The sequence below is a fragment of the Ambystoma mexicanum genome, chromosome 5p (genome assembly GCF_040938575.1).
Source record: "Ambystoma mexicanum isolate Mex_15411 chromosome 5p, UKY_AmexF1_1, whole genome shotgun sequence".
Taxonomy (NCBI): Eukaryota; Metazoa; Chordata; class Amphibia; order Caudata; family Ambystomatidae; genus Ambystoma; species Ambystoma mexicanum.
The window spans coordinates 460,774,147-460,798,259 of record NC_090930.1 but is presented as its reverse complement, the minus strand read 5'-3'; the positions used below and the strand labels follow the sequence as shown (position 1 = coordinate 460,798,259).

Genomic DNA, 24,113 nt, shown 5'->3' with positions numbered 1-24,113 from the left:
TATTGTTTTGATGCGCCCGTCATCTTGGATCCACGGACATCCGCGGACAGCGCAGTGACGAATGGGGGAAAAATACAACTTTGGGGAGTGTGTTGGTGTATAAGAGTGCTTAGGGAGGGTGGGGGAGTAAGAGATGGGTCAAATGCTGTATTTGTTTAGGTGGCAGACGCCCCTGATGTGTTTGTCATGTCCACGGTCACCGCGGCTGTCCGTGGACATAAAAAAATGCACTTCTGGCTATTTTTCTTTACTATGATATTTTTTTGGGTTGTTAGTACACCGTTGATTGTAATTAATATCCTGTATAAGTAGCCCATTTAGCACAGTTAAAATGTTTGATTCTATGGGTGTGTTATGCTACAGTGGTTGTGGCATGGGCCTAGAGACTTGGGTGCATGGATGAACGCCGTAGGCCGCAGGCCATGCACCCAAGACTCTAGGCCCTGGCCACAGCCACTGCAGCATAACACACCCATAGAATCAAACATCCATCAAATATCCACAAATCTCCAGTTTGTGTACTGTTTGATTTGTATAGTTTGTATGTGAAACTTTGGCTACATCATGTAATTAAGATTGTAGAGTTTGGTAACAAGCACTGCAGTATAACATATCCATGGAAGTAAACATTTTGGATTGTGGTGTATGGTTAGATGTTTGCTTCAATGGTTGTGTTATGGAGCAGTATTTGTGAGTTGAATTATTATATACTTACTGTTTGATTTTTTGTGATTGGATATATTTTTTTCATGACTTGGGTAACTGGAGCAGATATTCTTTTTCTATTTCTGTGATAAAAGAAAATATCATGTTAGTGTAGGTAGTTCATATTGAGTTATTGCATTGCTAATAGACATTTCTGCATTATTCCGACCATCATATTTAGTAGTTTACAAACCAGTATACTGTGCAATTTGCTCAGTTTCTGTGTTTGTTTCATAAATCATTGGGTCTGTGGGAAAAAAAATCCATTCTGGATTAAACAAAAAAATTTTTTCGTTATGCTAAAATACATTTCTTTCTTTGTTTTCAGTGTTTATTTGTTGTTTCTGGCTAATGTTCTGTTGGCTTGTTGCAGATTGTTAGATACCTGTTGGCGTATTCTAACTGGTTATAGTTTTTTATTTATATTTTCAAGTTGCTCAGCTATCTGTTGGGTTGTTGCAGATTTTTGGGGCAGTTAGATACCTGTTGGCGTATTCTAACTGTCCTTTCTTCTTATATTTTAGTGGTATTGATTTATCTGTTTGGTTGTTGCAGAATCTTGGGGCAGTTAGATACCTGTGGGCGTATTCTAACTGTTTATTTCTTCTTATAATTTAGAGATATTGATATATCTGTTTGGTTGTTGCAGAATCTTGGGGCAGTTGGATACCTGTTGGCATATTTTACCTGTTTATAGTTTTCTAATTGAAGTTTAATTAATGTTAATGCCCAGATTAGGTATTACATTTCGGTTTTAAGAATATTAAATAAACTTTTATAAGATTTGCTGGTAATCTCTGCTTTAGAGTAATGGTACTATCATTAAATCCAAACCATCCACAATTCTTTTTTATATATGCAGTGGAGTGACCTGCATTGGTTGTGGCTCCTGCATGGTAGATTATACCTATTGTGATGAAGGTTTTCTTACCAAGTGATACTTGACCATCTGTGAATCCAGTCAGCTTGCAATTGTTTTTTGGTACCATCTGCACTGTAAAGTAGACGCATTAGTATTATGTATTTACTATGTGTTTGTATTTTTAAGGTGGAGCGATTATCTGGTAGTACATAATCTGCCATGGTTTGCATATTGTACAAGTTGATGAAATGGAACAGAGTCACAGTTAGGTATGGATACATACACAAAACATTCATTAGGGATTTGTTCCTGTGCCATATTGTTGCACAGAGTGCATGTATGTTTCCACATGTATGAAATCTGGAAGATTTCAATTATAGGTATGTTTTTGTTTTCCAGTACATTAGAAATTCTCGTGGATCTTCTTGTGAGTCTATAATGAATTTCACCCCTCCAGCACAGTAGTCCAATTCTTGTCTTATTCCATGAACACTATATGTGTTGTCAGGATTGTTGCTTGCATTTCTATGAAGAACTAACATTTGCAAACACAATTGGTCTGTATTGTGTAAGTAAATGTTGTCAATAATTGGTGGCAATTGAAATAAAATATTTATTGCTATATTTGCGTAGAAATTTACATCAGTTACATTTGAAAATTTGAATGGACCAGATAGTTCTGTGTCCAAGTCATTTCTTTGCAGTGTGTGTTGCTTATTTGAAGAAGTACCTGATTTACTTTGAGAAGTACATTCTTCTTTGGTTGTAGTAATTGATAAAGTATTAGCTTCTTTTATTCTCTTTGGAGGATTTGCAGTGAGATCCTGTTGCATTTCTGTTTGAAGTAGTTTTCTTTTATAACATTTTGCTTTTTGTGGAACAGGATAGGTTTTTAGATGGCGGGTGTACAGTGAACATAGTCTATTGTATTCTAAAATGCACGGAATATCAGCATTGACTTTACTTGCATCAAAGTTGATTGGAAATAGATCATCAAGTGTACGTAAGCGTGATAGTGCTACGTAGCTCATGCCTTCTTTAAAGACTGTGTTCCCAATATCTATCAATGCTTTATCTAGGGTAACACCTTGTGATTTGTAAATGGTGACTGCGTATGCTAGAGTTAGAGAAAATTGCTCTCTGCATACATACATGTCTTTGAAAAGAAGGAATCGAGCTGTTGACCATCCTATCCTTTTAACTTCTGATAGTTTGTCAAAGAGAATATTGATAAACTGAATGTTGTTGTCACGTGGGTATGTTTGAAAGCCAACAACTGTACCAAGTGCTCCATTAACTAGTCCTTGCTCCACGTCAAGGTTACGTTTAAGCATTACTCTACAGTTTAAAGATAATTTTAATATTTTCTCCAAACCAGCTGTGTTGGAGGTAGAGTTTTCTAAGGTATTTAGTCTTTTCGTGGCTTGTTGGCACATGGGTAGTGTCATACCATGGTCGTGCAGTTTGTCTGTGGAGCAAATTTTAATTATTGGTTGCATTTCTTTTTTCAAGATTGTTTCATTGAATTTTGAACAGCTTGCAAGAGTTGGCATCAAGGACATACAATTGACATTTTTGTATGCTAATTTTTCCATGACATCAGTAGCACATGAGTTATGGCCATACAGTGTATGGATATGCCGGGTTTTTAATATTGATTGTGCTTCTTGAGGTAGTACACCAACTGCAGGCTGGCACATATTTTCTGTTAATTCTCTGTATTGGAAATGTTGCCAAAGGTTGACATTTCCTATGCTGCCAACAGTTTTACGGCAGAGTTTGTGTACTTAGGTTATAAAAATAGGTTCACCTTTCACTGGTGTCAATTGAAGAAGATCTCCAAAAACAATAATGTGTTTTCCTCCTAAGAGCTCTTCATAGTTTGTTTTGAGGACTTCTTGTAATCTGAGTTGAATCAAAGCCAACATTAGGTTGGAGACCATGCTCACTTCATCTATTAATAGCATTTTCATTTGTTTTAACACTCTGCGTAGTTCCATTGCAGCTTCTGTAGAAAGTTTGTAATATTCTAATTTGTTTTGGAGTTCTACTGGAAGGAGTAGTAATCGGTGTAAAGCGACACAGCCTATGTTGTAGGCAGCTAAACCTGTGGGGCAGTTGCAACAGCTGACAGTTTGTTGTTTGTCAGTTGTTGAAGGAACTTGCTGATGATTTTTTTAAAGAATGTTTTGTCTGAACCAGCTTGACCACTGACGTATAGTAGTATAGGTTTGTAATTTTGGCAGGTACATTCTTTATTTTCATGTTGTACACCATGTGCAATTTCTTGTGTTACTTCTTGAAAAATGCTATGCTGCTCATTGTTCAGTTTTGATTGCAGTACAGTTAAGTCTTCTGCATCTTCTTCATAGTGGCACGTGGTGTTTTCTACTTCTTTCATAGCTAATTCTGCTGTCACAGTGGTTCCTGTCTTCCTGTTACAGAAGGTTGACTACTGTCGGGAGTATCCTTATCTAGTTGGGCCTGGGGTTCTTCTTCGTGTTGCTGTTCATTGTGCAGCATTGTTTTGTACTGTGTAAAGTTTACATCGGTTATAGTGCTTTCATTTGCTTTGAAAGCGTCTTCATATGAATCATAGATACCTAGTAACTATTCTTCTTTTCTCCATGGTTTAAAAATTTGTAGCAGGGACATGTAATATAGTTCTTTATGTTGAGGAGTTTTTAATGTCAATTTGATATGATTAATTAAGCTTCGTTTGGTAAGTTTCACTAATCTGCCTTCACAATTTGTCCCTCTGTATGATTCTTTGTTTTCATCTGGTTTTATATTATTTTTGTATGTGAAGTTTTGGGCTATGTGGTATAGACACATGGTTTCCAAAGCGGTACTCCTGTTTGGGTAGTATGTGTCTAGTAAATTGTTTTTCAAAATGTCTTGGCTGTGAATCATTTTTGGCTATTGCTTCCATGTCATTGTATGATTTGGGAACTCTTTTTCTAAATTTAGCAGGACCAAGACTTAGCCATACTATATTTTCAGATTTTCCATACAAAGCAGTACCGGTTAAACGGTCTGCAGCTTAATAGGAGCCACATTCTCTATGAGAGAGCATTTTTATGCCTAAGCTGTACAATTTCTGAGACAGTGTTTTGCCTGATGATAGGTCATCCCAGAGGTCTTGAATATCTGTTTTTTCTGCTTTGGTTATGCAGGCTGTAACATATCGTGCAACTGCAGTGGAATTGTCTGCAATGTACTGCACTACTATGTTTGCATTCCATAAGAGGGCAATGATTGCATTGTAATCATTGATATATTTTGCTTCTTCTCTTCTTTTTATGTAATATGTGCATGGCTTAATAAGGGCATGGCTGCCTCCATATCGGGTTCCAGGTGCGGGTTCCTTCAATGAGGCATTAGCGGGCCATTCCAACCTTGGAGGACCCAGAAATTCCTCATTGAAGGATCTCATACCCATTTCCATTTCAGCCCCCATAGGGCTCAAGGGGACTGGGGAGGGAGCTAATAACGGGCCCGTTAATACCAGGTTCGTTATTAGCTCCCTGGTCCCCTTGCGGGACCCGCAAAGGATGTCTGGTCTGACCAGACGTTCTGAGCGGGTCCCGCAAGGGAACCTCGTAATAGAGAGGAATGAGTTTACCAGCACCAGCACCATTACCAGCGCTGTTAAACCCATTCCGCCCACCTCGTAATGAGGCCCTATGTCTAACTGAAGACATGAAGTTGTTCACTTCACCTGTTTCTGTAACTGGTCTAGGGAAACCAAAACAGCATTTGGTGTAGTATTTCCCCTTTGTTTTTGTATTTGCAACGACAATATTTCCCACATTTGTGTCTTTGAAATTGTAAAATTTGTGCATGAAGATCACTATTTGTTGCTTCGGAAGGAATTTCACAAGTGACATATTTTTCGATAAACTGTAAAACAGTGGCATCACTGTCTTGACCAAATTTAGGAGCATCTTTAATCCAAAAAAGCATGTGGATATGTGGTGCTCCTTTGGCTTGGTATTCTTTTCTCCAAAAGAAGTGTTCCCCTTCTCCGAGGGGAGGAACAGTTTTATTGCAAATAAAGTGTAGCATAGCAATGAAGCGATGATGGAAATATCTTGAAACATATACAGGATCTAGAGAGCAATGTTCTCCAGATGTTAGTATATCTATGTTTGTTTTGGTTTTGTTTGATATGCGTAGGAAAGCATGTAAATCTTCCCATGCATATTCTGCACAACTTAATGTAACAAACCATGTGGGTGGGCCAAGGTTTCTTATCATACAACGAACATCTCTCTGACGTCAGAACCAGTACTCTTTAGTATCACACATGTTTGCTAACAGATTTGTAATGCTTGATTGTAAAACCTCATCTTTTTCTTGCACTTTTTGTAGTAATTGCGTAGCTGACATATTTTGAAAATGGGTACCTGAGTTCAATGTGTGTGCAACTCCGTAGCATAGAGTTGCTAGTTCACTTTCAAAGAGTAGGTGGAATATGTATTCCAGATTTTGTCTTAATCTGGAATCTTCAGAATACATTTGTAACAAGCGGTATTCTGATGCTGTTATCTGACCGGGTCTATCATCGTACCTTCCTCCTTTCCCAGTAGGAAAGAGTAGAGGAAAAGCATGTGCTTCTATACTTTTTTCCCATATGCTGATTGGTGATCCTTTGGTTTGTCGCATTTGGTATGTTTCTAGTGCATCATCTATGGTGTCTTTAGAGTGTAAAGGATGCATTGAATAATGGTCTAAAATATTGGATACTTTAGCGGGATCTAGAAGTACAAATTGACCAGTTTCTGGTGACTCTTGAATTATTTCAGTGGTTTCCCTCAGATTTTCTTCAATATTAATTTCTGTGTAGTGTTCATTATTGTCTTTTAGATATTGCAAGGCTTGTCTAACTTTATGTAATTCTACGAGCTGTTGCCAATTTTTTTGTCTTTTTTAGGTACTCCATTTACTAAGACAATTAAAGATTGCTCTATTGCACTCCTAGAGTGTGTACATTTTCTTTCAGATCTAATGGTAAATAAACTACTTTGCCACAAATGCCACAAATTCCTTTCACTAATTCTGAGGCAGGTAATTTTGCAGTTTTTGGTTGAAGGCGTATTATGGCTTGCAATGGATGCACTGTTTGAATTATGATGCTCTCATCGAAATTGAGTTGTTGCAAGGTTTTCTGTAGTGGGAATAAGTTATTTGTGATAGCACGTGAAGGAGTTTGGTTGTTGTCAAGTTTTGCAGTGCAGTAACTGAAAAGTATTAAGGGGTCATTTATTTCATATTTGTTTTCTGCTATAAGGTAGCGAGCTATTTCAAACCATTTGCAGTCTTTGTTGTCTTCTATTTTGTATATTATTGCTACGGTTTTTGTGCTACTTTTATAAAATGTTCAGCGGCAAAATACACACACATGGTTTGGTACTTCAGCAGATGTACTTTTAAATGTTAGTATTTCTTTTTTGTATGTGTGTAGTAGAAGGTTGCCATTTATAGAATTGTTCCTATTCTGTTGTAAAGCTATTGCATTTTGTAAGTGTCTTTCACTTCCAAAATATTTTCTCTGGATATGCTCTATTTCTTCGAGTAGGTCTTTGGCTGTACCATGTGGAATATTGTTATTTAAATTACCTAATGCTAAAGATGGACTTCTAGCATAGTACAGTTTATGGACTAGATTTCTTATAGTTGAATGATGTGTTGATATCATTTTGATATGATGGAAAGTGCTTTTGCAATTAGGTCCTGAAATGCAGGCTAATGAATGCCCTTGTAGTCCTGTGTATTTGCGCACTGGACAGGTATCCATATTTCGTAGAAGTTACATTTTGAATTTTCACAATGAAAATATTATGTTTCGTAGCTCATACATTTTCCCAGAGATGGAGTCCATCTTACTTATGCTGGCAATCAGATTTTTCTGAGAAATGTACAAAATGCGTTGTGACTTTTTTGGAATTACTGCAATCCATTTTGCAGTAGGTGTTGACCATTTGAAGTTTTTTCAAACACAAAAAAACCCACCAAAAGGCACTTTTCAGAGCCACCACTTCCTCCCATAGAAAAGCGAAATGGTTATGATAGGCACCGCCCCAAAAAAATAAATGTCCGCAAACTGGCCACGGACTTCTAAAAGAATTAGCAGGGCACAGCACTATTGATTTGTCATTTCTATTTTTAAACTGTGAAAGGCAGCTCTGAAAAGATCCTTTTTTTTGTTTTTTGTTGTTTTATATTTATTTGGGTTTTTTAAACATGACACACAAGGAAATGAGGGGAAAGGAGGTTAATGAAAGGACACCAACCACAGGGATAAGAAAGGGCAGGTGGAGAGAGGAAGATGTAGGGTGGGCTTTATTCAGGTCGTGGGCAGACTTTCTCCTTCTCCATGACTGCATTCTCAAAAGCACTCCGAAGATTCTCCCCCCTGCAGAGTACTGTGCTGCAGTACATACACAATATTGTGACCCTCGAAAGGTAAGGGTCAACAGCATCATGAATGGCTTGTGAGGCAGCTGGAGGGATGCACTGCCCACAGGAGTCTCTCTTGTGGTGACAGGAGCGGAAACGGATGTTGTAGAGGAACTCAACCTACTACGTTTATCACAAGGTAAAACCTTGCGAATAGCCCCACCGTGGAACGGCCTTAGGTGTTGCTTCATTGATGTCATACCAAAGCTGTACGAACCAGGCCTCCCACAACTCAGCAACATGTGGCACTGATTGTAGGTGACCTTATTCGCATATGCTTTGGCACTCCACCAACAGTGGTAAACAACCGCCACACCCAAGACTCACGGCGAGTGCTGGTAGTAGGGACTTCCACTACCTCATCCTCTTCATCCTATTCATCCTCCTACTCTACTTCTAGCCTGTTCAACCATGGATGCCATCAGGTTATATGATGGAAAAGCAGCAAGAGCAGCAAGAGCAGCAAAAGCCGAAAAAGCAAGTCAATCTGCAGTATCAGAAAGACAGAATGAGGATGAGCTCTGGGATGTGGCCTTTTATAGGGGCGCTGGTGCGTGCTCCGCTAACAGCCATGCTGTCTGCGGACAGACCAAACACCCCAAAAAGGCTCACAAAGTTCCAAAAAGTATGTAGAACGTCATGGACATTGTCTAGGACATGTGCAATGGTGAATTTCTACTCTAGAATACTTTGGATTGTCCAAAAAAGTACTTTTAAAATATTCGGGGACCCGGACAGTGTCTGCAAATCAGGACACACGGTCAGCGTGGGTGCGGTCACATGATTTGTTTGATTGTTTATTTTATTTATATCGCGCACCTGACCCGAAAGTAATTGGGCGCTGGTAAGACATTAATGGTTATATGGCATAGTATAGACAGTTATATACATGAGAGATGCAATTTAAACAGTCACGGTAAGATTACAATGGGAGATATATACATATTATACATATTATACAGTCAAACATTGGGTTATAACAATAGTACAAGGCGACGTACAGATTATGCAGTCCCAACCTAGGGTCAGTGATATCTAATAGCTGTGGCGTTTATGTTTTGTTGAGTATCCATGTGATTACATGGCTTCTGAATTTGTTAAATGCTTGAATAGACTGAATATTCTGAGGAAGAGTGTTCCATAGCTGGGCGGCTGGTACCGGGAAGCTAGTGCCACCAGCTCTTTTTAAGTTATATCTGGGCACCGCCAGACAAGGTGTGTTGGATGATCTAGTGATTCTATTTGATACTTTCCAAGTGAACTTGTCTGTGAGATAGGGAGGGGCTTGATAGTTAAGCGTTTGTGAGTGAGGCAGATAGTTTTTAGATCAATTTTATCATGTATAGAGAGCCACTTGTGTTGCTTTCTGGTTTCTGATATATGCTCTCTTTTAGAGATATTTAACGCTGCTCTAAGCGCATTGTTTTGCATGATCTGTAATTTATTTAAGATGGCTTTATTGGCACCTAGGTAGAGACTGTTACAGTAATGCAGTTTAGATTGTATGAGCGCTCTCGCCAATGTAAGGGAACTGATGTGTGATAGTAAAGGTCTGCAGGCTCTGATCAGCTTGCCGGTGTAAGCAGTGGCAGATGAGGTCATGTTTACCTGTTTGGTTAAGTTAGACTGGGCATTGAGGTAAAAACCTAATGTTTTTACATGTTTGGCTACGGGTATACTATTCCCATCGATGAGGATGCTTGTGTAAAGAGGACTTAGCTTGAGAAGGTTGTTAGGTGAGCCAACTAGGAGTAACTCTGTCTTATCGTCATTCAGGCAGAGGCCATGTGTGGCCCTCCATGCCTGAATGATGATGTAGACTTCATTGATCCGAGCGACATCTATATCATAAATTCCTTATAAGGGTAGGAGTATCTGGGTGTCATCCACATAATTTGTGTAGGTGACACCCAGACGGTCCAGGTTGTCAAATAGTGGCTTTGTAAAAATGTTGTACAAAGTGGGAGAGATGCAGGATCCTTGAGGGACTCCGCATGTGATGGGGATGGGATCAGCAGCTGCCGAAGTTGAGAACACACAAATTGTTCTGTTTGCGGGGAAAGATTGGATGCAGGAGACTGCAGAGTTGGAAAAATGATAGGTGGTCACAAAGTATAGTGTGGTCCACCAGATCAAAAGCTGCTCAGAGGTCTAGTAGGAGTAGGATGGCCATCTTTCCTTTATCTTTCAGTTTATCGATCTTGCTTTTGAGGTCAACAAGGGCAGTTTCTGTGCCATGCTTAGGTCTGAAGCCAGATTGATGGATTCCAAGTAGTTTGTGAGTTTCAAGATAGTCTTGTATTTGCAGGTAGGCAATTCTATCAAAAATTTTCTATAAAAAGGGGACTGTCATAATTGGTCTATAGTTAGTGGGTATAGCCAGGTAGAGGGTCTGTTTCTTTAGTAGTGGTAAAACCCAGGACTGTTTGAGGTTACTTGGGACGGAGTTGCTGGAGAAGGAGGAGTTTATGAGTTCAGTATTGAATGGGGCTAGGTCTCTGGCTGCTTCTTTTATAATCTGAGCTGGACAGCTATCGCCCTTACAATTAGATGGTTTAAGCGAAGCAATGATTTTTTGAACTTCGGGTATGGTAACTTTTTAAACACGAAGCATGAATTAATGTGTGAGGTAGAGGGTGGTGCTGGAGTGTTGACTGTAAGTAGAGACCTTTAATCAGCTATTTTGGTCTGAAGTCCTTTAATTTTGTTGGATAGGGCATTGTGTATACTAGTGCACCAGGATTTATCCTTGGTGCATGTATCTGGCAGGGGGTTGGGGTTCTCTAGTTCTCTTAGGATGTTGAATAATTCTTTAGTGCTGGAGCTGACTTGGGCTATTCTGGCATTGTAGGTATCTTTTTTAGTCTGGATTATCTTATTTTTGTATGTGGCAGTGATGTTGGAAAGTTTGTTTTATTTTCAGGTTTGGGGGAAGATTTCCAGCGTGATTCCTTTTTCAGTGCGGAGTATTTTTAGTTCTGGAGTAAATCACGAGTTAAGATGGGCTTTGCGTTTACTTTTACGCAATTTTAGCGGGGCAATAGCGTCAATGGCTTTGGTCATAGTCTCATTATAGGTGGTAATCAGTGTGTTAGGATCATTAGTATCCGGTAGGGCATTGAGTAATTTGACTACCATAGGAACTAAGGTTTCTGCTGATGATGACGTCGCAAACACGTCTGCAAATGGGACGGGTGTCCACAGGACACCAAATGTACAGGAACAGCCCTGCTCATGTGCGTGTGTGTTCTATGCACCGTGTTCCGGTCCTCAAACTAATTAAAAGTGTGACACACGTGAGACGGACAGTTACGGACAGGCGCGATGTTCGTAGGACCTATGGGTGTGGTGCGCATGTCCGTAGATGTTCTATGGACAGTATGGACAGGTATAGTGTCCTTAGGACACTTCCATTTTGGTTAATTGCGGATATTCCAGACACCAAATGTGTTCTAAGAACAATTCCATCTTGCTTGCGGACAGTACGGACAGGTATAGTGTCTTTAGGACACCCCCATTTTGGTTAATTGCGGACATTCCAGACACTGAATGTGTTCTAAGAACAGTTCCATCTTGCTTGCGGACAGTACGGACAGGTGTAGTGTCCTTAGGACACCTCCGTTTTGGGTAATTGTGGACATTCCGGACAAGGAGTGTGTTCTAAGAACAGTTCCATCTTGATTGCGGACAGTACGGACAGGTATAGTGTCCTTAGAACACCTCCATTTTGGTTAATTTTGGACATTCCAGACACCGAGTGTGTTCTAAGAACAGTTCCATCTTTCTTGCGGACAGCATGGAGAGGTATAGTGTCCTTAGGACATCCCCATTTTGGTTAATTGCGGACATTCCAGACACCCGCGCTGTCCGCGGACACCCCAACTGCCTTTTTAATAAAAATAAGACACAAAGGACTAAATTAAAACACATAATATTTTTTTTTATTATATACAAATATAAAATTTACGAAAGAGAAGGGGAAGCAGAAACTGAAACAATTACAGGGGAATTAGGCGTTTGGAGAGGATGGATGGGAAAAATGAAGTTTACTTACTATTTTCTGATACGTTTTGTTGTTACTGTTGTGTAGGTCTGCTGTTGCTTCTTGCTGTGCAGTTTCTGTGAGGTAATTATGTTGGAGGCACATCTTTTTTGTTTTGGTATATTTCATTTTAGTACATGTGCTATTTAAATGGACGTTTGATGTGTTACATACATAGGTTTCACTTCTTATTTATTATTACATATAATGTGTTTATGTGTTGCTATTTGAACTTGTTCAGTGTTTATATGGCATGATAGAACAATCTAAGATACCCCCTGACTTTTTGGGTAGTATTGATGTTGACCGCGTCCATCCGCGGACATACGCACAGTCCACAGACATCAAAATCACTAGCAAGGTGTTCAGTATATTCTATGTTACATGTATATAGAGTAAGGGAATCCTAGTAAATATCTATCAAATGCACACTATGTACCTGTATATTCAGTAAAAACAATCTTTGATAAAGGGAGGTTATGGTTAAGTTGCGCTATTAAAAACCTATGAAATTCAGTAAAAAAAACGTTGTTAAAGGGACGTTATGGTTAAGTTGCGCTATTAAAAACCTATGAAATTCAGTAAAAAATCTTTGTTAAAGGGACGTTATGGCACGAAGTAAAACCGAAAAACCCCTGAAATTCCCTGGTTGTGGTAAACTAAGCAACCATAACTCGCGCCACCATCGTGCATTGCTAAGACTAACACCCAGCACATCAACGATGACATCACAAATGTCATTGATGACATCCCTGATGACATCACATGTCTGGCTCCTTCTTTTTTCATTAGTGATATATCTTAGCCAGTAATACTTGGGACCAAAAAAATCAATAAGTACTATATTTTTAGACTTATACTTCAAATATGTTCTTACAGTAATTCATTTGGGGTTCACTCACAGCATATGAAACATAAATAGGGAGAATACACACTTGAACAGATCAGTACTACATTTGTAGTCTTATACTTCAAATATGTTCTTACAATAATTCACTTATGGTCCACTCACAGCTTATGAAACATATAGGAAAAGTACACACTTAAAAGATAGCAATGCTTTCTGTGTGTGAAGACAATCAGTAAGGTTATCAACCCTTTCTTATTGTCCTGCTGTTTTTTTATTACTGTACTTTCTCTGGATATGCTCATATTTGTATTCACATTACTTTCTTTAGGGTGCAGTCACGTCATGTGATAGTTATACTTAGGGAAGTAGTAGGTTTGAAGAAGAACAATCATTTCTGTGCATAAAGATAATCAGGTAGGTTATGAACACTTTCTGGTTCTACTGTTGCTTTTTTGCATACTTCACTTTCCCTGTATATACTCATATTTGTATGTGTTGTTGTGTGTGTTTTGCATGTAATAATGAAATTATATAGGGAGTGGGTTTCGTTAGCTACTTATTACATGTTGCACAGTACACAAAATTCCAATAAGAAAGCATTTATCATTTCACTATTCAACATGGGAAGATTATGAATATTGCACCTCCATCATGTATGCTGGACACAATGCTTATCGATGAGTAGCTTATTATACTGTAAAGATCTTCATAATAGAACACTTTTTTGTCAACATTATAATATGAATCGCTTGTGCAGACTTTTCATGAAAAGTACATGCACGTGTGATGTCATTAGTGATGTCATCTTTGATGCCCTGGGTGTTAATCTTAGCAATGTATGGTGGTGGCGCGAGTTATGGTTGCTTAGCTTACCTTAACTAGCAAATTTCAGGGGTTTTACGCTTTTACTTAGAACCATAACGACCCTTTAACACTTTTTTTACTGACTTTCATAGGTTTTTAGTAGCGCAACTTAGTAAAGTGTTTTTACTGAATATATATGTATCAGAAACAAACGCTGCCGAAGGCATGAGGCATGAGGACCGCACTCCAGGGTCGAAGAAAGCCAGTGAAGTAAGCAAATCCAAGGTCAAAATGCTTGGAACGTTTAATATGTAAAAACAGCAAAAACAGGATACACGGGACAACGTTCTGAGCAACGCGTTTCGTGCACGTAGAACGCATGATCACACACGAGTTTCATGGTGAGAATGGCAGAGTTATTGTTTACAAAGTCCTTTTTCCATGTTGGCAACCAAGGCGAGTGAGACAGCCAAAGTGTGTAAAGCAGGTGGACATGTTGGAACAAAGTAAGTCCATGGGTTTAACATTGCAGTGCATTAAAGAGATCGAGTTGAAAAGCAGACAAATGCTTGAGCCCCAAAGCAAGTCAACCTCCCTTGGGAGTCTTGATTTAGGTTGTTTCCCACTTTCACCTCGGCAGGCTTTCTTCCAGCTGCCACTTTGCTTCCTTTTCCTCTTGCGCGACCCCTGCCTCTGTTTTGCGATTTGACATCTTGACACAGAAGCCGCATTTCCTCTAAAAAAGGCTAATCATTTTCAGAATTCGAAACATCGGATCAGAGGATATGATGCCAACCTCCTTAGACTGTAATGGCACCTACTTGGACTTGGACATGTTGTGAAGTGTATCAAAGCGCTTGGCAAATGTGTAAACCCTGCCAGTGTCATAATCTGTTTTATCACGGATACATTTCCTGTGTTTACACTGTTTAATCTCATCTTCATAGGTAATCAGGTTGCCATCGATCTTGGAGCGGAGTTTAGTGCCATCTTCAGTTGATTGTTTAGACATAAGATCTGTTTTAACTGCCTCAATATGGTTATGGGCCCCAGCGCGATCTAATTTCGATTATTTGACCAACATTGTCAGAAAATGCGCTGAACACTCTTTACTGACAAGACCCAATTTTTCAAGCATGGCAGGGTATTGGTCCTCAAAAGAAGGAAGTATCATTATCCATAGATCCCTAGGAACACGGCCAAAGCCCAGATAATTTTGTAAGGAACATTCCTCCCACCACTTCGAAATCACTTTCCTCCGTTACTTCTCAACTTCTCTAATTAAAGTCAACTCCCTGCGATGGCAAGGTCAGGCTGTTTATTAGGTGAAATGAAATGCCTAACAACAATACCGCAATAGTATGTAACGAGATGCCAAGGATTTACCAGTGTTGTAATGACGCGCATCCTCCAACATACACCAAACTCCACACAGCGGTAATCACCGCAGGTTCCTGGTTCTCACAGGTACTTAGGGAAGACTCTATATATCTTCAGTATTTATATATAATATATTTAGTAGATTCATTAGATGTGGGAAGTCCCCCATAATGCAATTTTGTATGTCATTGGGAATCCCTTGTCTTATAATGTACGTGCTCATGGGCTTGGCAACATGAATATGCCAAGTTAAGCTGGTCATGTCTTCCCACATCCACAAAATGTCAACGGTTTTGGTGATTTAAATTTGCACAACTTAATTGCACCGTAACTTAGATTTTTCTGTGATTTTCAAGGGTTTTGTTTTGCTATAGTTTTTTACAGGCCGCTAGCCATGACCAGTGGCTACAGCCTTTGGCTGTGTCCACTGTACATGTTCCCCCAATGTGTTTCTTTTGGACCCAGTGGGAGGCCTTGGCCACTCTTCAAGTCTTCTTTTGGGTCCACTTGCCAGGTTCTTTCATCCATGGCCAGTGGGCAGTGTATCTTTCAAAACACTACCTTTTTTGCCGATCACTAGCCATGGCCTTTGCCCATGGCCATTGGCCCTGGCCTTCAGCCGTCGCCCCTTTACATGTTGCCCCAATAGCTTTCCTCCAGTCCCACTAGCCATTGCCTTTGGCGTGGCCACTCTACATATTGCTCCAATAGGTTTCCTAAATGGGCCCTTTATCCATGGCCTCAGCCGTGGCCACACTGGACGAGACATATTTCTCTTAGATTAAAGAAGAAGAAAACATCTGCAAGAGGCAAGTATTGGACAATTAAACGTGTATACAATCTGTACAAGGTAGAGTGAGCAAGTCTCTAGCGGCCAATAAGAGCAATGACACTCAGTATAATTAAATCAAATAGCAGTAAATAAGAGGTCAAAATGGACACATTCGTGGTCTCTTCACAGTTGACTCAGAAGTCGAAAAAAGGGCTATTCATTAAGCCTCAGATGAACATAGTGATATGCTTACACTCCCTTGAATGTCCCAGAAAAGAGAGTAGGCTACAAGGTCAACTACAGATGGGAGACGTTGGCTCATGGCTGGACTGATGAGAGATGCTTACGTGCTGCTAGCTGAGCCGAAAGTCCAAGGTTGGGTAGGAATGTGAACCAATCAGTGGGTCTAGGGGGCAACCTGCTATACAATGCTGCATAGACCAATCTGCTGCCATTGTGTTCACTATAATCAGAATTAGACATATTTAGAGGTAGTTCAAGGCGTGCCTCACAGATAAGAGACACTCAATGGTGTACTAACCCCTATGTATTCTATAACTGGACATGTTTCCCTAACCAATCCCTCCTGCTAATAAGTTTTATAGTTTGCCACGTAGGATGACATCATAGATGACAAATATTAGGGTATAAGACCTCTGTGTAATCAAGTTTGTGTCTGAGTGTGCAAACATCAGTCCAATGTCTGCCAGTTCACCCTGATTTATATCCATCTAGCACAAGAGATGCTTCAAGGTGCTAGAGCACAGGAGGGTGTCCAGTCTCCTGAGTCAGACTTTGCAGAGAGGAAGTGCAATCAGAAGCAATGTTTACATGTACATCAAGAAAGCTGTGTTTTCTGTGTCTGAACATCATATGGAATTGCAGCATTCATAGAGACTCTTCAACCATTCAGAATCAGAGCAAATATGGAATATCTAATAAATACATTAAACAATTGTAAATAATATGAGGCTGTCAATTATGAACATTTGGAAAATTGTATCATATGAAGAACGTTCATAATTACATACCTCCTCCATTTTGATAAGCTAGGTAAGGAAATCTCCAGACATTTCCTAATCCCACTGCATAGCCAATCAGTGACAGTAGATAATCTGATTTGTTGGACCAATTTTCCCTTTCTGGGTTATGCTGGCCCGCAGTGGTGTCATTGTTTTCATCCTGAATAGTCTGGTAAAAGAAGCAAGCAAGAAATAAATTAATGCAATGAACTATTTACTTATTTTATGTTATATTTATTCATGTCTTGCATACAGGACCCAGGTGGCACAAGTGCTTCAAGGTGCCAAAGTCATCTGGTCGCAGCCAGGATGTAAAAGCATGTACAGACCATTGACAAATAATTAGGATTGGTAAGCAAATATTTGCTAGGCACTTGATAGCACATTCCAGAATTGTTATGGGGACATAGAGGTGAGGCATGTAGCAGGGGGGCAGGGAGAGGAGCGATGACAGGAGGGTAGGATTGGAATGGAAGTGCCATTACTGAAGATTGAAAAGTGCTATGGGGTCTGAAAGTCCATATTAGGTAAGTGCTATAATGGTATAAGGAAATTGGATGGAGGGAGAGAAGGGGTTGCTGGGGGAAAAGCTGAAAAAAGGGCCGAAAGGTAGACTTTTTGGAGGACTTTTTATAGTCACTAGGAACTAGGTGGGGTCTGTTTTAGTGGAGTTAAAATCGAATTCTTCTTCAGTATTGATAAAACCTTAAAACTATCCACAGAGAAAGGTGAGAGAAATTGGTTGCTAATAAATCTGTACACTAATCCGAAAGGTGATGAGGAAATTGGAAAAGAACTTGACTCGGTCAGAAGTGATTGGTGTGTTAAAGAGAGAGAACCATTCATTATCTGTGTGGGGACTTCAGTTTTTTCTTCCCAGAACCCAATATAGTGGACTCAATGGCCACTATTACTTTGCCTTATTTGCAAATAAGCTAAAATCTAGACGGTGTGTATGGTCAAATGTTATGAAGAAGTGGGCTCTAAGGTATTGTAGTGGGAATGTTAAAGGGGATTGTCCTAGTAATCCAACAGGGAGTCGTGGCTCTTCACTTTCCACCATTGACTTTATATTTGTTTCTGATTTCTTGTTTTTTAAAACTGAAAAGATGCTTTTATTCCCTTCAGGCAGGAGCGATCATGTGAAACTTTTTTGGGACTTTGAGCTGACAAATGGAATTTTAGGTTAAGATATATCTACACTTGGAGATATCATAGTGCAACATTCAAGGCCAAAATCACTCATATGAATAGTGAATTTCTTTGTGCTTCCTTGGAGAATCGTTGGAATCAGTGGAGTTGTAGGGAGAGACTGTGGTGTACCTCTCCACATCACTTTTATGGTGCAATACAGGAACAACTCCAGGTGCCAAGGCTCTCTGGTAATCGGAGTGGGCGTCCTTTTACGACAGACCTTTAGCAAGTTATGATGAACATATTTAAAGGGTAATGAGAAGGCAGTTTCATCCATGTAAAATACTGGCAGTGGATAGACCAATTGTAGACACATTATTGGAAATTAAGAAGATTAAGAACCAATATGAATAGTGTTTAAAGGCATAGAAGTATACCAAACTACTGCAGGATTGTCAGGTAATGATAAAACAACTGCCACCAAAGACATGTAAATCATCCATAGCATCTGCCCCTCCTCCGCACCAATACCATAAAGGTGAGAGACGTTACCCACTGAGACAACAGCTCCACCCTTATCCCCCGCAGGCAAAGCAGGACTTGGGGAGAATATGAGCTGAAGATGACAAAAGCATTCAAACTAACATTGTCACAGTAAAAGCACATGTATTGGACATGAAGCAAACATGCACTCCACACAAAGAATACATACTATAGGCAATATAAGCAGTTACACATAAAGAAAATTAACAGAGCATCCACAGACATAAAGAACACTAACATGGCCAATGTATAATGTGAATGCAACAGGACACACACACAAATATAGCTTGTTAACACAGAAGGAAAAGTGGGCAGCCATCTTATTAAAAATGGTAGCCGGAGCACGTCTCTGAATAAGCACAGGCAACAAAGCCTCTGCAAAACTCAAAAAGCAAAATCCACAGAAATACTTAGACTCAGGGGGATAGCTCAGAGGCAATGTGCTCGTCTTGGAAGCAAGACGACACAGAGCAACACAGGTTTCCTCCCCGGGTCCATGCTTAGAAAACTATGGATATTAAGCGTGTCATAAATAACCTATAATATCATATCATATCATATCCGTGCAGAGCTCAGACAGTGGCTGGCAACTAATACCAAGGTTAAAGTGAAATGAGGGAGGATCAGAAAAACAGAACGTAGGCATTTGGAATGGGACATCAGAAGAATTAGAATCCCTATTACATCAAGTGAATGAGAACCAATTTGGTTTAGAGTTTATTGGACAAAGTAGTAGGTCAGAAATAAACTTCTTGGATCTACCATCTATGTATTCAACAACCAACTATACATAAAAACATACAGGAATGAAACAGAGGTGAACTCCACACTTTTTGCAACAAGTTGCCACCACCAACCGAACATTCCTAAAGGAGGGTTTATTCGTGCAAAACGAAATTGCATAACATAACATCGAATTTTGAGAAAGAATGTCAATTACTATCAGACCGGTTTACAGTCAGAGGGTACCCTACCCTCGAAAATCAATTGCAAACACCCATAAAAAAGCTAGAAATATGACCAGACAATCAACATTGTCTCAAAGAACCAAATAAGTAGAAGCAGACAACAAGATTCAATTCATTACCACATATTGCGCAAACAACAAAGAATTTAAGTTCTAAAAAATAATTGGTACCTATTGAAGCTAGATCCACACATATGCAAGTATATTCTTGATTATCCGACGATAGTGTACAAAAGAGCAAAAACCTTGAAAATGATGCTAAGTCCATCAATGCTGCCAGAGAAAGAAGAAACAAGACCACAGACATGGCTTCACCAACCTCAGGCAGGTTTCAGGAAATGTGGCTGTTGCACAATGTGCCACTATGTGGCACCGAATACAGATCTGTTCACAAACCAAGATGGGGTGAAAACTCGGATAAAAGAGCAAATAAACTGAAGATCTAAATATGTAGTTTATGCGATAATATGTGTGTGCAATTTGATATATATCGGGAGTACCATTCGGGAGATAAGGACTAGAATCAGGGAACACATTTCTGCTATTGGAAGCCAAGATAAGAACCTCCCATTGTCCCATCATTGGCAAAACCATCACCAATTACAAAACAAAAAAGACATCAGATTCGTGGGGCTGAAAAGAATAAAACTGGGCAAACGAGGAGGTGACCAAGAGTTACGGTTGCGCAGGAAGAAGCCAGACTCATTTGCTGTTTCAAAATGGTGGAACAGGGGCTGAACTCGGATAATGAAATGGTCCACTTTCTTTGACAACAGAAAGTTTAAATGTTTTCAGAAATGCACATTTACCAAGATAAAGATATGTAAAATGATTACTGTACAATATGATCTCCATTCATGTTCACAAAAGTAAACTTTCTCATTACTGATGTATATCTGCTAGGATGTTTGCAAATACTGTTTAAAAACCCTAACTCTTACAAACAGTTTCAAAATAAATAATCGGAACAAAGTTTTTAGATGGCTCTCACAGTGAGGCAGAATGTATAATAATTTTTTGGCTAGGTCCTGGTTCATCTAGAGGTCGTAGCTAATGAATTATATGCATAAATACACACATCGAAATACAACAAAAAGAAATAAACGTTAAGCTCAGTAAGGCAACTACCATAACCATAATCCTTCACACTCGGTGAGTGTTCGCGCGGAATTAGGATATTGGCAGGATAACAAGTATACTTATAAAATAGAACATTCATGGGTGAAAATCATGAAAGAATAAAAGAATGTAATCCAATAAGTCACCATTTATATCAAAAGTAAGATTTTCGGTAAGCACACCAAACTTAAAAATACATTTGCCACGAAGGGTCAGAAGAAGGAAAGGGGTAATTTTAACCTGCCACATAGAAAAACATGGGCAGGTATCCCAAAATATGGCCGCCAATGAGCGAGCGAGGAAAGTGAAGAAGGACTAAGTGGAAAGAGATCTCTTATAACAATTGGCGAACCTCGGGCAAAATGGAACCCGACGCGTGAGGCATGAGCATCAGAATTTGCAGGTAAGCCCTAAAAGTAGATGGGAAGCCCACCCTAGGCTGTGAGCACGTTTCAAATTGTGCCAAGTAGATAAGCTTGTATTTGGATTAACAAGAAGGCGGCTAAAGGGTAAATGTATAAGCACGCAAAAACCGGACACAGGTGTCAACAATGGGGAGGCGACGCTCTCCTGAAATAGCTGCAGGCAGCTTTTCACTGGCCTTAGAAGCACCGCATTTAAATTATAATTAACACCATGTGAGCATACAGAACAAAGTCTTATGATTACAGATGTATTATAAATACAGGGGTTTGGGATGAAATGGATCCCTTCTTAAAAAATGTAAAATTAATAAACTAAAAATTGCAAAATAAAAGGCATTGGAACAGTAGTCTAGAATTTGTGTGTGTTTTAAAGTAGTAATAAACACATACTGATAATGTCATATGTATACTCTTTGCATACGTGGGATTGAACCCATGAATTTCAAGTTACTTGATAAGAAAAGAAAGCTATCTGCCAGTAGGGGAACCGCAACACTATATGAAAGGGTAAGAGATGGCACAACACGGTATCATTGAGTAACTAAAAAGATGTTATTTGTTGGCGCTCTCTATAGAGGATGATGTACAGTTATATCTCCTAATAACTTAAAGATCATAGCAAGGTACAAAGGATGTGAGAACCTCAAATCCCCACCCCTCCTCCCCAGTTCTACAACATAGACATAGATGTTTAGTTTGATTCACATATAGTAAAATGTACGAGGTGTAATGTGTAGGTGTCAATATTATTTTGGAAATTGTGGGTATATGATTTAAAACACAAATGAAGTCACCACTTTTACAATGTATCAAATAACCAAGCAAGGTGCTATACATGAATTATATTTATTATTGCATTTTGTTCTGTTTCCTTTTCTATGTACATAAATAGCCCGGATTTGAAAAAGGCGCAGGCTATACGCCAAAACATGTGTCATCCAAGAAGGGCTAAGAGACAAATATAAATAAACAAAAAAAATGTTCTTCTTCAAAAATAACGGCTTTTGTGATTTTGTTACTCATCGCAATTGGCACAAAGAAGTGCAGGCACAAGTGCATTTTTTCCCATAATTGGATATCATTGGCCATTTAGTAGAAGCAAACACAGATAGGACACCTGCTGTACTCCCTAAATGCACACGTAGACATGAGGCACCACACAAGGCCAAGTACAAAGGGATTGCCTGATCTCATGGCCTGAGAATGAGGGATGGTAACTTTTAATTGAAGGAAGAATGTTCCATGCCTCTCTCCCCCTACTCTATGTCTTGCTCAGATCCTGATGATCCCTCAAGGTTGGTAAGCAATGTGCCAACCTATCAAAATCCTTAGAGACATGCTGACCATCAAGTAGTATGCCAACCAACCCCTTGCTGTGAAGAGGATGTAGTTTAACCTTTATCAACATAGGGGTGGTCCCTGTTAGTGTCATCAGATACTTGTAACCCAATGAACTGTTTAACCTGTATGTAATCTATATCTAGCCAAACCCAGTAACCTATCGCCATTCCCCATAGGTTTTGTAAACGTATATAATGTTATGACATCATTGATGACACATTTGTAGCACTTAAGCAACTGTATTTGGTAAGCATGTCGAGAGCAATGAGATTTCAATGTTTGTATGCTGTCCCGGCTTTGTTTTGATGTTAATAAAGTTGGGTTTTGCTATGCACTGTCTACTCCGTTATTGAGTTTGGATTGACTCAGATTATCCTGGGCCTAGCTGGGATCTTGGAGCCACCTTAATAGATATTGTGCAAGCGTCATTTATATCCAAAGACATCTGTTTAGAACACTTTCAAAAGGTGTACTATAAAGAAGAAGCTGAGGAGTACAGGGTTGGGGAGGATGAATGGTCTTTGGGATTTGACAGTGATGATACCCAAGATGTTTTAAGGAAATTGAAGAATTCTGCTGCAAGTAGACCAGGTGGCTTACCAAAAGCAGTTTACAAATGAAAGACTGCTTTCTGGTAAGACTTTCTTTTTCAGTAAATAGTTGATTTGATGGAATTACACGCTAGTTGGAAGAAAGTCACTATTGTCGTGATCTACAAAAAGGGTGACCATTGCTTGCCTACTATCATCTAATTAGATTGCTTGATTTAGCAATTAAGATTATAGCTGCTGTAGTTCTTAGATATCTGGAGGAATGTGTTATTCAATACAATAGACCAGGTTTTGGATACATATGGGACAGTCTCGTTTGATATTCAAATTATGTCATCAAAAAACCTCATTAAAAGATGCAGCTGGCTTATATTCCGATACCCTGGATATTACATCGGACTTTGATAAGGCAAAAAGCAATAGTTTGTGGTGGACTTAGTGACTGAGGAATTCCGAGGGGTTTATTGAATGCAATGATTTTACTTCACTCAGACAATATGACTCAGGTCACATCTATCTAGAACGATGAAGGTAAATACAGGTTTGAGACAGGGATGCCTCTTAGCTCCCTGTCTCTTCAAGCTTTACATAGCTGACTTATCTGTTGTTTTGGATAAACATGATATCAATCCTCCAAAAATGTGAAAACATTGAATAGCGTGGTTGGCTTACGCTGACATTATTTTACCAGATAAATCCCCATTTGGGACTCCAGTCTAAAGAATTTTGTGGACTTTTCTAATCTGAATGAACTAGAAATAAACTCATCTAAATTGAAGGTTATAGTATGGGTTTAGCATTGCCAATAAACAGAAAATGTTGGCAATTAAAAATAGGTGCATGGAAAAATGTAATGCATTTGTTTCTCAGATGAATGTACTTTTGGGTAAACATTGTAAGTTCTCACTTATGCCATTACTTGACTTTACCAAAATTAAGGTCATTCCGAGTGTCACATATGGTTTGGAGATCCTTGAAGATTGTGATTTAAAATGGTTATATGTGTTAGATGGTAATCTATGGAGAGCGGTCTTGAATTTACCCAATTCTCTGAGAGCGGTCTTGAATTTACCCAATTCTCTATCGATTTCTTTGGTACTTCTCGAATTTGGACTGTGGTCATGGCAATCCTCA

At 39.2% G+C, this 24,113-nt stretch overlaps 1 protein-coding gene across 1 annotated transcript in view; it reads right to left on the bottom strand.

Moving 5' to 3' along the window:
- Positions 1–24,113, bottom strand: part of LOC138481019 (sodium- and chloride-dependent neutral and basic amino acid transporter B(0+)-like) — a 753,261-nt gene that overhangs the window by 623,356 nt on the left and 105,792 nt on the right. Inside the window, exon 2 of the mRNA XM_069612866.1 lies at positions 16,909–17,068. Within this exon, the coding sequence (XP_069468967.1) occupies positions 16,909–17,068 (160 nt within the window). The remainder of the gene's footprint in view (positions 1–16,908; positions 17,069–24,113) is intronic.